This window comes from Lathamus discolor, chromosome 2 (assembly GCF_037157495.1).
Source record: "Lathamus discolor isolate bLatDis1 chromosome 2, bLatDis1.hap1, whole genome shotgun sequence".
Taxonomy (NCBI): domain Eukaryota; kingdom Metazoa; phylum Chordata; class Aves; order Psittaciformes; family Psittacidae; genus Lathamus; species Lathamus discolor.
This window is the reverse complement of record NC_088885.1, coordinates 12,414,435-12,428,864: the sequence shown is the minus strand read 5'-3', so window position 1 is coordinate 12,428,864 and position 14,430 is coordinate 12,414,435. Positions and strand designations below refer to the sequence as shown.

Below are 14,430 nucleotides of genomic sequence, written 5' to 3'. Positions count from 1 at the left end.
TTGAACTTCATTAGGTTGGCATCAGCCCACCTCACAAGCGTGTCAAGGTCCCTCTGGATGGCATCCCTTCCCTCCAGCATATCAACCGGACCACACAGCTTGGTGTCATCGGCAGACTTGCTGAGGGCGCACTCAATCCCACTGTCCATGTCAGCGACGAAGATGTTAAACAAGACCGGTCCCAACACCGATCCCTGAGGAACACCACTCGTTACCGGTCTCCAGTTGGACATCGAGCCATTGACCACAGCTCTTTGTGTGCGGCCGTCCAGCCAGTTCTTTATCCACCGAGTGGTCCATCCATCAAATTGATATCTCTCCAATTTAGAGAGAAGGATGTCGTGTGGGACAGTGTCGAACGCTTTGCACAAGTCCAGGTAGATGATGTCAACTGCTTTACCCTTGTCCATCAGTTCTGTAGCCCCATCACAGAAGGCCACCAAATTGGTCAGGCAGGATTTCCCCTTAGTGAAGCCATGCTGGCTGTCACCAAGCACCTTGTTGTTATTCATGTGCCTTAGCATGCCATCCAGGAGAATGTGCTCCAAGATTTTGCCAGGCACAGAGGTGAGACTGAGTGGTCTGTATGAAGTCAGAACTGTACAACAGAACTGAAGACAAGGAAAACAGGCTTCTCTGAGAGATTTCCCTCACTCAGATAATGGTCCTTGTTCAGCATTAGGTAAGAATTTTCCTGCAAGTGTTTTTCCAGACTGCTGCCAAATGATGCAGGCAGGGACTGGTCCAACCAGCCTGCGGAGATGACACTGTATTTTCCAAGGTGACCAAGGCATACAGTACTTGAATGCTAATTTTACAACATTTCACAAATGGGAAATCCAATGTGAGGTTTTCCTTGAAGAGGATATTTGCAATTCCAGTTCTCTTGAACGGCAGTCAGGAACTCTACTGACCAAGGAGAAAACCACTGTGGTAGGAGTATACAAAGAGGAAAATGGTGCCTGCCTAGAAGACTTTAGCTGCATAACCATTTAAAGTGGTTGAAGTGATATATTCTAAAGTGATATAGTCTTAAAGTGATATACTCTAAAATGAAAACTTGATAAGCAAACCTGTGCAGTCTATACAGAATACTGACAGCCTCTATACTGCCATCAGCCAAAATCTGGAAAAAGATGCTGCAGCATGGTCTCCTACTAAAAATACATTACAAAACATAGCAGGCAACTGGGTATTTCTTGTTCTTTGCTTCACAGAAGTCCTTGACAAATCTGCAGTCAAGTCCTTGGCAGCAACTGTCCACGAAAACACTCATTTCAAATAGGAAAATGATGTGGATCTAAAAATGGGAAAATAACTAATTTTGTCATCACTCTGGCTCTGTAACACAAGATCAGGGTCAGATGAGGAACAACTTACTCCTGTTCATCACACAATACCCCCCATGTTCATCTTTTCCACAGCTGTCACATGCAGCTCCATGTAGAGGACATACCTTGTGTACAGAATGACTCCTTGAAGTATTCACTGACCCACTGATTCATGCAATGCTGGGCAGCAGACTCTTGCTCAAGCACTAAACACAGTTGATTCAACACATCACTCACCTGGTAGAGAAGCTGCCTCAAGCCCACCGAAACACAGCTACTAGCCAGTGAATACATGAGACGTAGCCGTAGCAGGAGACAGCAAAAGCCAGTTGTGCACCTCTCAACCTCAACGAGACCCAAAAGATCTGCAGAGCCTCTCCCAGTCCCTTTCGGACATTGTCTGGATCAGCCATTAAAAGATCACGCAATAAATAATTTCTTGCAAGTCCAACAGGCACTTCTTACTTGCCCCCCAAATTGCTGGCTGGAGCTTCACTCCTGGTGTGTCCCAGGCCCCACAGGTCTGCAGGGAACAGATAAACTCTGCCTTGTGCAGAAGTCAACCTTTATCCTGATGCTGTCACTTCTCCCTGTGCTCTCATCTCAGCAGGGCTAAAGAGCCTCATGCTCACCAAGCACTCCTTATGGGTGCTTCTCACTCCTTATGGGCCCAACAATGCCACCAAGCCTATCACACAGCACTGTCTCAAAACCATAAACCAAAGACAGATGACAAAAACCATCAAAAGACTCATATAACCAAAATACTTTTGTCTCTTAGATATAGCAGACCAACACATTCTTAGGTGATCCATCACATATCCTCTCAGTTAGCTTTATTGGTCATTACTGTAGAAACCACACAGAACTGGATGGCTCAGTGAAAAAAACAGTATTTCCCTTGTTTACTTTAAGTTTACTTTCATTAGAAGCACAAGCAGTTTGATAAATGGACTAATACCTTAAATGAGCTCTGGTGAAATTGGTAAGTGCTATTCTGTTCTTTTCTGAAGGGTTGTGCAACTTTAAGGCTACTTCTTAGTCAGAACTCTTCACCAGTAGAAAAGCTCTTGGGTAGCTGAATATTTTAGACTTTAACTTCAGACATTTCCTATGATGTGAAGGTTTCTTACGAAGAAAACTGAATCAAAGTCAGGACTGTGTATTTCTTGTGGAATCCTAATGAGCAAATTTAGAATTCAGGAACATGAAAAGAGTAGTCCCTGAAGCCCAAATGAAAGAAGCTTTGGATTTAGAGAAGATTTTGATTAGATTTTCATACAGTCATTTAAAATGACTTGCATAATGCAAAGAATATGCCAGCTTATAATGCAGTATGATTGCCAGGAATGGCAGGCTGGCAAACTGAGTCACTGAACGCTCAAATGCTTTAGGGAATTTAAGGTCAAGCTGCAGTAAACAACAGACCTACTTTAAATTAGCATGTAACTCTGAGCTACAGACAGTTTGTGGCATAACTGTATAGAAGTAAGTTGACCTTTTCCTCCTGCAAGCTGACAGCTGTGGCATTGCACAGTGCATTCTTAGGGTGTAACACAGAAAAGCTGCTTATAGCTACTGAAGAAGTGGGTTTTGAAGATGTTTTTAAGCTAGTCTATTGCAACAGCTCATATATGACGACGAAACAGCCCCTGAGTTCACTGTAGCATTTCGTTTACTAGGAATCAAAGCAGCTCTCCTGATCAGTGGATAAATGAATGGATAAATGAACAATATACCTGAGAATATGTACTAGCCAGTGAACTGAACTGCTACAGAGCCAGGCAGTAATTCTTACAGGTCAAGCTTAACAAGCTCCTGTCCTTCTGTTATTTATCTACTGCATGTCCATAAACCATCGGCACCATTATCTATTTCTCCTCAGCTGTCTGTATTATCACAATAAAACGATTGTTATGCTTTTGAGATCTACCCTTTCAATGATAATTTTGCCTCTGTGTCCACGCAGAGTAAATCCTACTATTTCTAATACATTTCAACTTTTATTTTTATATAACTTTATATATATTTATATATATAAATATATATAAATAAATATATATAAATATAATTTTATTTTATATATAATTGTATTTTATTTTATATAACAGATCTACTCAGCGGACAACAAAAATCACTGTTCAGATTGCTAGATCAGCTCAGCCAACTGCCCAGAAGATATCAAAAGAGTGTAATGAATTTACATAAACTGGAAATCCAGGTTTCTACAGTACAAATGATTTTAAGGTGTACCTACATGGGAGTAAAGTACAGAAGGACTTAGTGGTGTTGCATTTTCCAGTTTTACAGATACACTGCAGTATCACCACACCACTGTTTCAGAACTTACGGTGGTAACTACTGGTTTAAACCTCACAATTTGATGGCAAAACAATGTAGTTTTACCCTCAAACTCCAGTTATTAAAAAGAGGAAAAATACCTTGGGAGTTCTGAAACATTTTTTTTCCTTAGGAAAAAGATGCTTGTATTTCATTTAATCAGAGAACATTATAAAGAGATTATATCACTGTGAAGACACTGTGAAAGATAACCTCCTTTGGATAAACAAAGAGAACACTGTTTAAATGAAAAATAAATATTTTTTTTTTAACATCCAAATAGACTGATTTAATTTCACTATTCACTTCCTAAGGCCAAAATAAACTTGTAGAGATCTTTGAAAGGTCAGATTTCCCTTCCTCCCCTCCCCATACTTAAATGAAATCGAACATTAGAACCACACTTATAAGTGTAAAGAGCTGTTGCTAACAATTAAAACTAAGGTTTCTGGATGATTTTAACAGGAGAAAAGCTCACCTTAAACTACTGCATTATGAACATCAATTGAGTAAATAACAAGTTTATAGCAAACGACGAATGTGTAATCACGAAACCAAGGTAAATTGTCCATGTGTGAAACAGTTAATGAGTTTGTTAATTTAATGGCAGTCCTGAAGCAGGACTGAAGCACTGAAAGCAGTCAGACTCCTATGGGTCTCAAGTTAAACAGGTCAGTAACAGACTAAATCAAGACTCAAGTGGTTTAGGGAGCTGAGTACACAGCAATTCATCTTCCTTTACAATATCTAACCATAGGAGCCTGATACGGCTCCAAACTGTAAAGCACATTAACTGATATCAAGCACAAGTCTCCAAACTGTTTTTTTCCCTTCCCATTTTATTTCTCTTTTCTGTTCCAGAGATAAGTAATGAGCTGAGCAAAGGAACAGTGGCATATGAATTGTGTAACAAAGACTTACTAAGGAAACATTTTCACATCTTCTCTTTCCCAAAAACGTTCAATAAGCTGAATAACTTACACAAACAAGTTTTAAAGCACAATCAGATTTATATACAGAAATTTTAACTAACAGAAACTACAATAGCTCAGCATGGTCCTACAGATTTGGTGTCACAGACTGTTATGGGGAGCTTTGGGACTGCTATTTCTTCATCTCCAGGATTGCACTTCCTGGCCCTCGGTGTTTGGCGCTGCATATGTTGCAGAACTGGACAGAAGACACCTAGAAATTAAAAAAGAGAAAAAAAGAATCTCTTAGAGAAATGCAGCCACATTGGAGTGTGGGAAGATGAAAACTGCTAATGCCTTTCTCAATGTTGCTGTTCACAGTCAGGCTATCAACATCAGCATGGACAGGCATAGGAAGGCAATATAGAAGAAATGTAACAAAGCAGGCTGTTCTGGAGTCAGAGGGCAGTACACCTCACCACCTGGAGAGTAAGGTCCAATTTCCTCCACAACAAAAAACAAAGTCAAAACCACTGTTGATTATCTTCCTAGATAAGAGGAAAGTAAGTCCTTTGGTCAGCTCCACTGACCACTTATGTCTTAGTTACACCTCTGTCTTTAGGTAGTGTTCAACAGATTTCCAGCAGCTGAGAATATGGCAGGAATACTGTCCATTTGAGATCAAATAGGTATTTATTGTTACTACTGAGTTTAGCTCTGTGATGCTTTATGCATGTGTTATTTCCCTTTCAGTATGTCACCAGCAACCAGTAACGCAACTGATTACTCAAGGCCAAGAAATACTATACATTGGAGAATTTGGCCCAGATACATGCAGGTACCTTTATATTCTTACATGCTATAGAATATATATACTGTAATACCCATGTCACATTTAGGCATTTAGTTGTTGGGCTTTCTCATGCAAACGATCTAATTAATTTAGATTTTCAGGACATGTTTAAGTAGACATGCTGTACCATATGGCTACAAGCAGTTTGCTTGGTTACTTGCAGATTAAGTGATTCACCAAAGTTATTTTTTCACTGGATGTTCATTTTCAGATACATATGCAGAATCAGATTAAATTCCATTTTTGTGGTGATTTTGTTACCACTCTGATGCTTTCCACTGTAAATTCAAGAATGGATCTATCTAAATTTTGATGTGTTTTAATTGGGGGGGGGGGGAATTCCCTAATGAAAACAAGCATTTTCTGGGTATAAAGATGATTACAAAGATATTTAAATATTAAATCTGAAATGTGAGATCTTTTTCTTCCAAGTCAGAAACATTTAATACACTTCACTTGAGAAAATATCTTTATTCTTGTCTTTAATTAAACATACTTAAAGTGAGAGCTGCAACGGAAAGGAATTAATTAAAGAAATCAAACAGGTTGTATTCCCTGTATGTCTCAAAGGTGCACTGCATATTCAGACTGCAGAAAGTGATAAAGTACTTCTCAAACAGCAGCAATCTCTTTCTAAATTGGATGAACTTTCACTGCAGTGGCCCTAAACTCCCTCTCTTTGGTCACATACTGCTATGGGTTATCATCACAAATAATCAGCGTAATCACACTGTAATTTCTGATAGAGCCATGTACTTCTCTACAGTCAACGAAAGGAAGTAATATGTCCTTTTATCTTAGGCAAAAGTGTCAGAAAGATCAAGTTATTTCCTTACTGTGTTAGATACCGGGAGGCACTCCTTGTGAAACATGTGTCTGCAGTGGAACACTACCACATTGAAGGACTTGGATGCATCTAGGAAAGAGAAAGGTAAATGCATTACAACAGGGCAATAAAACAAATAATTCAGTGGCTAGAGCAGTATATAACTGCAATGTGCTCTACACACAGAAACATCGAGTAACAGCTCTCAAGTGGATTTCCAACTTATTCTGGCTCATTTATAGAAACCGTGGGGAGTGATGGTTTCAGGTAAGATGTCCCAGTGACGGAGTTAGAAGACAATTTTATTCCATGGCTTAAACGCTGTATACCTTTGCACCAGTAACTTTTCATGTTAGTCTGTGCTACATGCAAACTCTGGGGAGGGAGAAGCAGCAAACTACCACCAAATAATTTAGCCGTTTTGAAGCAAAGTTAGCAAAAAAGATCTTGTGCTAGTAGTGTGGGGAGAACCAGAACATTAAGCAGTTCTAGTGCCTACACTGCATGCCATGATCTTGAAATTTGGCAAGAAGCTGCCTAAGTGCATGATGTGCCTTTTGATTCCCACATGAATACTCAGCCCAGTTATAAGCCTACATACCACATATGTCCACATAGCCAAATAACAACTGTCTTACTCATCAGAATCCTCCAGTGGAACAGGCTGCCCAGGGCAGTGGTGGAATCACTGGAAGTGTTCACACACACTGTGTAGATGAGGCCCTCAGTGACATGGTTTAGTGGTGGACTTGGCAGTGCTGGGGAATGGTTGGACTGGATGATCTTAAAGGTCTTTTCCAATCTGATTGATTCTATGATTCTATAACTTTCAATTCCTTGGCTTCCACTCCCTCAATATGCGTACCTCAAAAGGTATGCACATTCATCACTGCCAGGTTTTTTATCAGCATGTGACTGCTGTGGTCCGTATGTTGGCACATACGATCATAGGACAGTTGGTTTAATTTGAAAAATGGTAGAAAGATTAAAAAACGAATTGATTCTATTTGGCAAACAAAAATAAATAGGTTCATATATATACTTCTTGTCTTACACATTCTTGTTTGAAGATGCCATGAGATTCTCCTTTTTCTTCTTAAGATGCCCAACAACTATATTGGTGTATCTGAGCTACAGCTGCCTTGCAGAACGTGCAACTTCAAAATAATACCCTGATTTTCCAGTTTCAAAGCTCACTTTAGAAGATATTTTAAAACCACAGTCTGTTGTAAGTTGTTTCAAACACGACAGCAGTGACTGCAGCCAAGAGTGTTCCACAACTCTGACAAAAAGTGTATTCCGTGAAACGTCATGATCTGCAAGTTCAGTCTAAATTGTTCAAAAGAGCTGGACAAGATTTGGTGCAACCGCTTAGTTTTGTGGTTCTAATAATTTCTGAGAACACGTATGTTGATGGACTTTAAAGCTGCCATGTACTTCCAAGCAGAAAATAAGGAAGTCAAAGAAAATCTGGGTTTAATGCAACAAAAATAGTTCACACTTGACTCTACTCCCACATCAGAACTCCTAAGCAAGCTTTGCACGGGAGACTGATATTTATACAGGGATCACCAAGGAAAGCTATTACACATTTCTATGAATAAAAGCAAACAGCAGTTCCTGTAAGAGTAATTAGAAAAAAAGACAACCTCTTTTCCTCCTAAAAAAGCATCCTACCTGAAGGAAGTATTGGAGACAGGCATGATTCACAGATGTTCTCCTCTATAGAAACAAAACAAACTTGTAACAGCTTTGTTAACAAACTCCATGCTTACTTTTTTATGAAGTAGGCATGAACATACTACTAGTACAGAAATGGTGCTTGGTCTTAAAGTATTTACTTAAGATCCCTAACAGAGTCTGTTAAAGAATGAAGAGCAATACTGAAGCAGCATTTCTATTAACAGCATGAGAAATGGTGAGATCTTTTGATTGTAATGATGGCAGAACTGCAGGAGTGGGGCTGTTTAGGATCAGCGCTGTAGAGGCACAAGGCAAACTGGAACAAATGAAGCATAGGACGGGTACACAATATCTCTGCAGCATTTAGTAGCAGAAGCTCTGATCCTGTGCCCTTCTGTCAGTTTCTGCCTCTCTGTACTAACACACACATCATGAGCACCTTGCAATTTTCAGTTATTTCTGAAAACTACCTTGTAGCTTTTGCTTTGGTTGCAGATGTTTAATCATCTGACTACCCATGTTGGCACTAAAAAAAGCATTTTTGACTTTTATAGACAAACTGCAGGACACCATGTGTTACTGGCTATGCAGAGATGGATTAAGAGAAAAAGCTGCATGCTGGATCTTGCAGTTTTTGAGATACAAGTAGTTCCTTCTCAAAGAGGAAAGCACTAATATCCTACTACACTCTACCAATAAGGTAGGATACTCAGGCTTTGGGCATCTTCCAAAGCAGAAAGTCATGTGGCTTCAGTCTATAAACCAAGACCTCAAAACCTTGAAAGTGGCCATGTTTCCTCTGTACCCACCATCTACTAGAACACCCTTCATCTGAGTTCGATGCATCTTCTTTAATAACGAAAGAGAATCTGCAACAAGTATCTTCTTGCAACCTTCCCGCAGCAAGATCTGTTGGTGCAAAGACAAAATACAGCGGTTGTTGAACAGATAGGATATCAGCTACCCTGGGATGCCTCCACTGGGTTTCCACTGCCAAAGAGAGCACAGGGAATGTTTAAGACTTTTCAAGCTATTATAAAGGAGGGAAAGGAGGAACCTCCAGTTGCCACCACCTCTACCTAAATGAAACCCCCACATTATAAAATGCCCTTTACAAATACACTGTTGTCATAAATTATGAGCATGCTATGAACTTGTCTTAACAAAATACAACAAACTTTTACAGTGCCCCTCACAATTGGTTTCCAACTGTAGACACAGAAATTCAAAATCTAGTTTGTTCCAGCTGAAGTGTCATTTTGGAAGCAGTACCAAATGCCCACACAACCAAAGGTCCAGAACTTTTTCCTCTTTAGAAGAAATCTCAGCCCCCTTTCTACTTATTTAGTATTTATTATGAGATTGACAGGTCATTGCCTGACAGTGCTGTGAAACACGAAAAAGAATCAAGGGCGTCAGAATGATATAGAGCCTTATTTCACAATACTTTAACAAAGCAAGTCTGACAATATGACAAACCCAAATCAGTCGTGTGGGATTTTTCTTCCTCCTCCCAAATTGATGCTTGGAAATTTCTTTGCCAAGACAACAATTCCTCTGAAATGAAGCTCACAGCCAATTGTAAGCTCAACCACCCCACCAGAAAAGTCATATAAAGAGGCAATGTGCATTCCTTTCTCCAGGTTATTTGCAATTCAGCATTCTAATATAGTCCACAATACTAATGCAAATACCTAAAAAGTAGTAGAATAATAGATTTTGCAGCCGGTTAAACACTGTTCAAACCCCTATCTTCTTGAATACGTATTGTGAAGCAACAAGGACACACTGCCAAGAATGATATGCAAATCTGAAATACATTAAGAAAATGAAAACCGAGTAGCAATAAGCATTTCAAACTGGGCATGTCAGTGGGTAAATGACATTACACAGTATTAAGACACATTGAGCTATAGAACATCTCAGAACACCAGAAACAGAATGCAGCTCTACAAGACAAATGCTTATAAAACTAATCCTTAGCATCTGTAATATCAGGAACTATGTATGTCTTTCCCCTTCCAACTTTTTCCAAGGGCAACAGAGAATGTTCAGTTTTGGTTTAAATATAGAAAAATGTCAAAAGCTTTGAAAGAAAAAATACTAAAAACTCTTTGCAAGGACAACTGAACGAGACTGTTTTTCAGCATGAGTGCCTGCTAGACGAAAATATTATCAACCAGCAAATCATATCCCAAAGACAGGTAAGTAACTTAGAGTGGATGAGGTCTTGGCTATATACTTTGCTAGCTGCACTCAGCACAAACAGATGAAAAATCCCATGCTTAAGTAAAAGGAGTAAAGCAAACATGTTAAATAAGAGGGCTGCAACAGAGATACAATGGGAAGAGTAGTAAGATTTACTATTTTCTACTTAAAATACAGTGTGACAATAGGAAAGCCTCATTTAAACACAGAAAAATAAAGGGGGAAACATCATTAAGTCACTGGAAAACCTCAATACTGTTTGATGCCTTGAAAACCAGAAGTAACAGCAGTATCTTTTAAGACACATGCACTATCTTTCCCTCATTATTTAAACCCCCCTGAGATTTTTCCATACCTCATTCAATGACTGTTTATCAGACCTTATTCTGCTAGAAATGGAATACAGTAAGCAGCTATTGTTCTATAAAAGGAAAAGTCACAGCAAAGAATGTAAAATGTCAAATCTCAAGGTAATAAATCTCAACACTTGTGCAGAAACAGATTTGAAGAGCTCAATGATGAGATGAATCATACAAGAGTTACAGAAAGAGAAGCAGGAAAAGGAATTTGGAGATGAAACAGAGGGAGAAAGAATGTTTGAATTAACTTCTTTACATTAAAAGAAGAAGTATATAAATGTGCACCCTAAGATTAGGCTTAAACTGACGTCAGGCATCAATCTGTAATGAAACCACTTTCTGAGGAGAATAAGACTCAGGATGAAATGGTATCTTTTCGCCCCCTTTACAAGCACATCGCAGTAAGCACAAGCAGGACAGCATGATACATCTACAGAAAATGTTTAGGCAGATATGCTGCTTTTTACCAAATTAATGAAAACTGCTGAAACCAAAACATTTACTGCAAAAAAGAACCCTACTTCATTTTCTGACTTCATTAGGGAAGATGGTACTGAATAATTAAAACCAGAAGCCATAAAAACTTCTGTTTAATTTTAAAAGTTCTGATTTACAAATGCCTAACATTATCTTTAAAGGAAATCACTGCAGCATGCAGTTAATTTGAAAGGATGTACTCAAAGCTCTGGGAATGAATTCAGGCCTTGATTCAGTTTAGCACTCGAACAAGTCCAAGTTTCTCAAGGCCAATGAACCAGCCACAATTAAAAGCACATTAGTTTTTAGTCTTTACAACCAAAAGGCAGATGTCCCTGTGTTCAAGCCGTCACCTGCCCTCTAGTGCCTCCAAGGTGTCTGAACAGCAGCTTAGTCAAGTTCAGGAGCAAGATCCAACAATTTTTCCATGTTCTATTTCAAGCATTCACCAAATGATCATCGGTTTTGTTCATGAACTCTGTTATGACTGGATTGATGTGAATTCTGTGAGTGGATGAATCGCTGTTATCCATCAGAGTTACTTAAGGTGCAAATGAACTGCAAACTCGTAAGTCAACAAAATGGCCAGTCCACAAGATCTAGAGGTAGTGCATCTAAACAAATTGCTTTTGTATTTTAAAACTAGGGGAAAAGAAATCTTAAAATACCAACATCTTTTGAAGTTTTCTTCTAACAACTTTCATACAAAGGGTGTTTCTGAAACAAAGGCAGTATTTAAACCTCTTCCAACATAACAAGCATTTCCTAAAGCTCACTCAGGTACAGACTAAAGCTGAAAAGACACCTATTTTATACACCTGGAAAGTGTAACAAACTTGTAATTCACAAGTGCACAAATAAGGGGACTTCTCTATCAGCCTTCTCTGTGAGATATGTGATACAATGCTTTAGAAACCTTGAGCATGATCCCCGACTGGTTTGGGCTGGAAAGAACCTCAAAGCTCATCCAGCTCCAACCCCCTGCCACGGGCAGGGACACCTGCCACTAGAGCAGGTTGCTCCAAGCCCCGTCCAACCTGGCCTTGAACACTGCCAGGGATGGGGCAGCCACAGCTTCTCTGGGCACCCTGTGCAACTTCTTATTTTAAGAGAGCCTCCTGCATTCTTCACTCATAAGTTAAGGCCGAATTAAACACGTGAACTGTTTCATTTCCAAGGAACTGACTACGAAAGGCAAATGAAAAGTTCAACAAAATATTCCAGAAAGAAGGTCTTTAACATCAAACCATTGTAAAACTGATGAGTTTCAGTCCACAGAAGTTGTATAAAACCAACGTCAGTAGCAATGGTTTCACTGAAAAAATACAATAGTTTGAATTTATATTTTGCATAGAAATATTAATAAATGCTGATTTTGCTACAGTTTTCAAATAGGAGCATTACTGCTCTAATCGTGTTGGCTAAGGGAGGTTTTAAGAACAATTACACTGTAATTTCTATTGGGAAGAGAGGTTCCTCATGAGCCTCACAGAAGCAATGTCTATGCATGGAAACCAAATTCAAGTTACACTAACAACAACTTTCCAATTGTATGGAGATAACACTGAGTTTTGGCTGTGTCTTTTTCCTGGGTTTACCAGTAGCCGTTTTTCTCCTTAGTAACTGGTGCAAGCTCTGTGTTTTGACTTCCAGCCTGGGCAGAGAGCTGATAACACCGATTGTTTTTAACTGTTGTTAAGTAATGTTTATTCTGGGCAAGGACTCTGTGAGTCTCATGCTCTGCTGGGGATGAGGGGAGGCCGGGAGGAAGCAGAGACAGGACCCCTGACCCAAACTAGCCAAAGAGGTATTCCATACCACAGCACGTCATGCCCAGGGAGGGAACTGGGAGTTACCAAGAAGGGCATGGTCTCTCTTCGGGGGGTTCGAACTCATTCGGTGGTGGTATCGTATTCTCTTGTTATTTTTTCTTATCAATATTATCATTGGTGGTAGCAGCAGTGGTTTGTGTTATACCTTAGTTACTGGGCTGTTCTTACCTCAACCTGTGGGAGTTACATTCTCTCGATTCTCCTCCCCATCCCTGCGGGAGTGGGGAGGGTTGGGGGGGGGGAAGGAAAGAAAGAGGGAGGAAAAAAAGGGGGGGGGGAGTGAGTGAATGAGCTTTGTGGTTGGGTTTAAACCACGACAGTCTTAGAAAACACTTGCAAATGCAAGCAGTAAAAATGAAAACAATTAAGCTTTTGTCAGGGTATCAATATGACTGGCCTCAATTTGGTTAGCTGATCGCAGGTTTAAATGGTATGTAGTTAAGTTGAACACACTGACAGAAGAACAGTGATTTATTTGCTATTAAGTAAAAATTGTGCTAGGAATATGCAATTTCTAATAAATAAGCAGGTTTCTCCTTAAGGTAACACATCTCCAGGAGTTTATAAATTCAAAGGAAGTAGTCTGTGGTCTATTTCAGCTATAGATTTATGGCACTAAAGAACTAGATTTCAGGAGTTCAATATAAAATCTAATTAAAAAATTTAGACTACAATACACTTGATAAATACTCCAGCTAAAATGCAGACAAATAGAACTTAGTCATTTTTGCCTATGTCTTCATACCTATACCATGTGTATAAACAGTAAAATCAGTATTATTTCAGCAATAAACTTTCATCACTACAACACTTCAGTGCCACTCAGTTATGTGCTGTGGTTTTAATACATTAACTCAGATGATGACAAAGAGGAAACATTATAATAAATGATCCTCAGGAGGGAAAAAAGCAACCAAACAAAGAATAATCAGTTGGAGTTTTAATCCCAATTCAGAAAACCACTTAAGTACTTAAATATTTTCCTACTTAGGGGAACACCTAAGAGTGTGTTCAGATTGAAGTTCATGGCAGACTGCACTTCCTGAAGTGGGAAAATAAAAATTAGTATTCTTGAAGAGTGATAATGCAGCTTAAAGAGATTTCTACCTGTAAAGCAGAGATGTAACACCAGAGAAAAAGCAAATTAACAGTCCTCACATGAAGTTGTAGCCTAAGAACAAAGTCTCATGTGATCTACACTTTATTTTTACCCAGTAGAATAACTAATTCTATATTAGTGCCAAGCTTGGTTGGTAGTGAACAGATATTAACTCCTTTTCACAGGTGTAAGTTAACCACACAGAGCTAAGGTGAGCCTGGAGTATCACGCAGAACTCTTACAGCAGTTCATCTAATGGGTGGTAATTTGTTAATGTGAAACAACCTGTCTGCTATATGCCAACATTAATAACAACTTAAACCATTCAGGGAAGATCCCAGATTAAAAAAACAACAAACTCTGTTGCATCAGTAGAATTCCTTGTTGGATTCTCTAATGCACACTGTAAGCCACATATGGCAGCCACTCAATTTGATTCACTTGGTTTTGCTGGGATGTAAAGAATTGTTTTCAAAAAGACAGTCTGTCAAAGGCACTGCTTTTAGCTCCT

The 14,430-nt window shown here is 39.2% G+C and overlaps 1 protein-coding gene across 2 annotated transcripts in view; it reads right to left on the bottom strand.

The window, feature by feature from the left end:
- Positions 1–4,490: 4,490 nt before the first annotated feature.
- VPS41 (VPS41 subunit of HOPS complex) overlaps positions 4,491–14,430 on the bottom strand; it is a 98,263-nt gene continuing 88,323 nt past the window's right edge. For both annotated transcript variants that reach the window (XM_065665739.1, XM_065665740.1), the window contains exons 26-29: positions 8,754–8,853; positions 7,939–7,983; positions 6,272–6,351; positions 4,491–4,856 (exon numbers count right to left, since the gene is read on the bottom strand). In XM_065665739.1, coding sequence (XP_065521811.1) covers positions 4,776–4,856; positions 6,272–6,351; positions 7,939–7,983; positions 8,754–8,853 — 306 coding nt within the window. In that variant the 3' untranslated portion in view covers positions 4,491–4,775. The remainder of the gene's footprint in view (positions 4,857–6,271; positions 6,352–7,938; positions 7,984–8,753; positions 8,854–14,430) is intronic.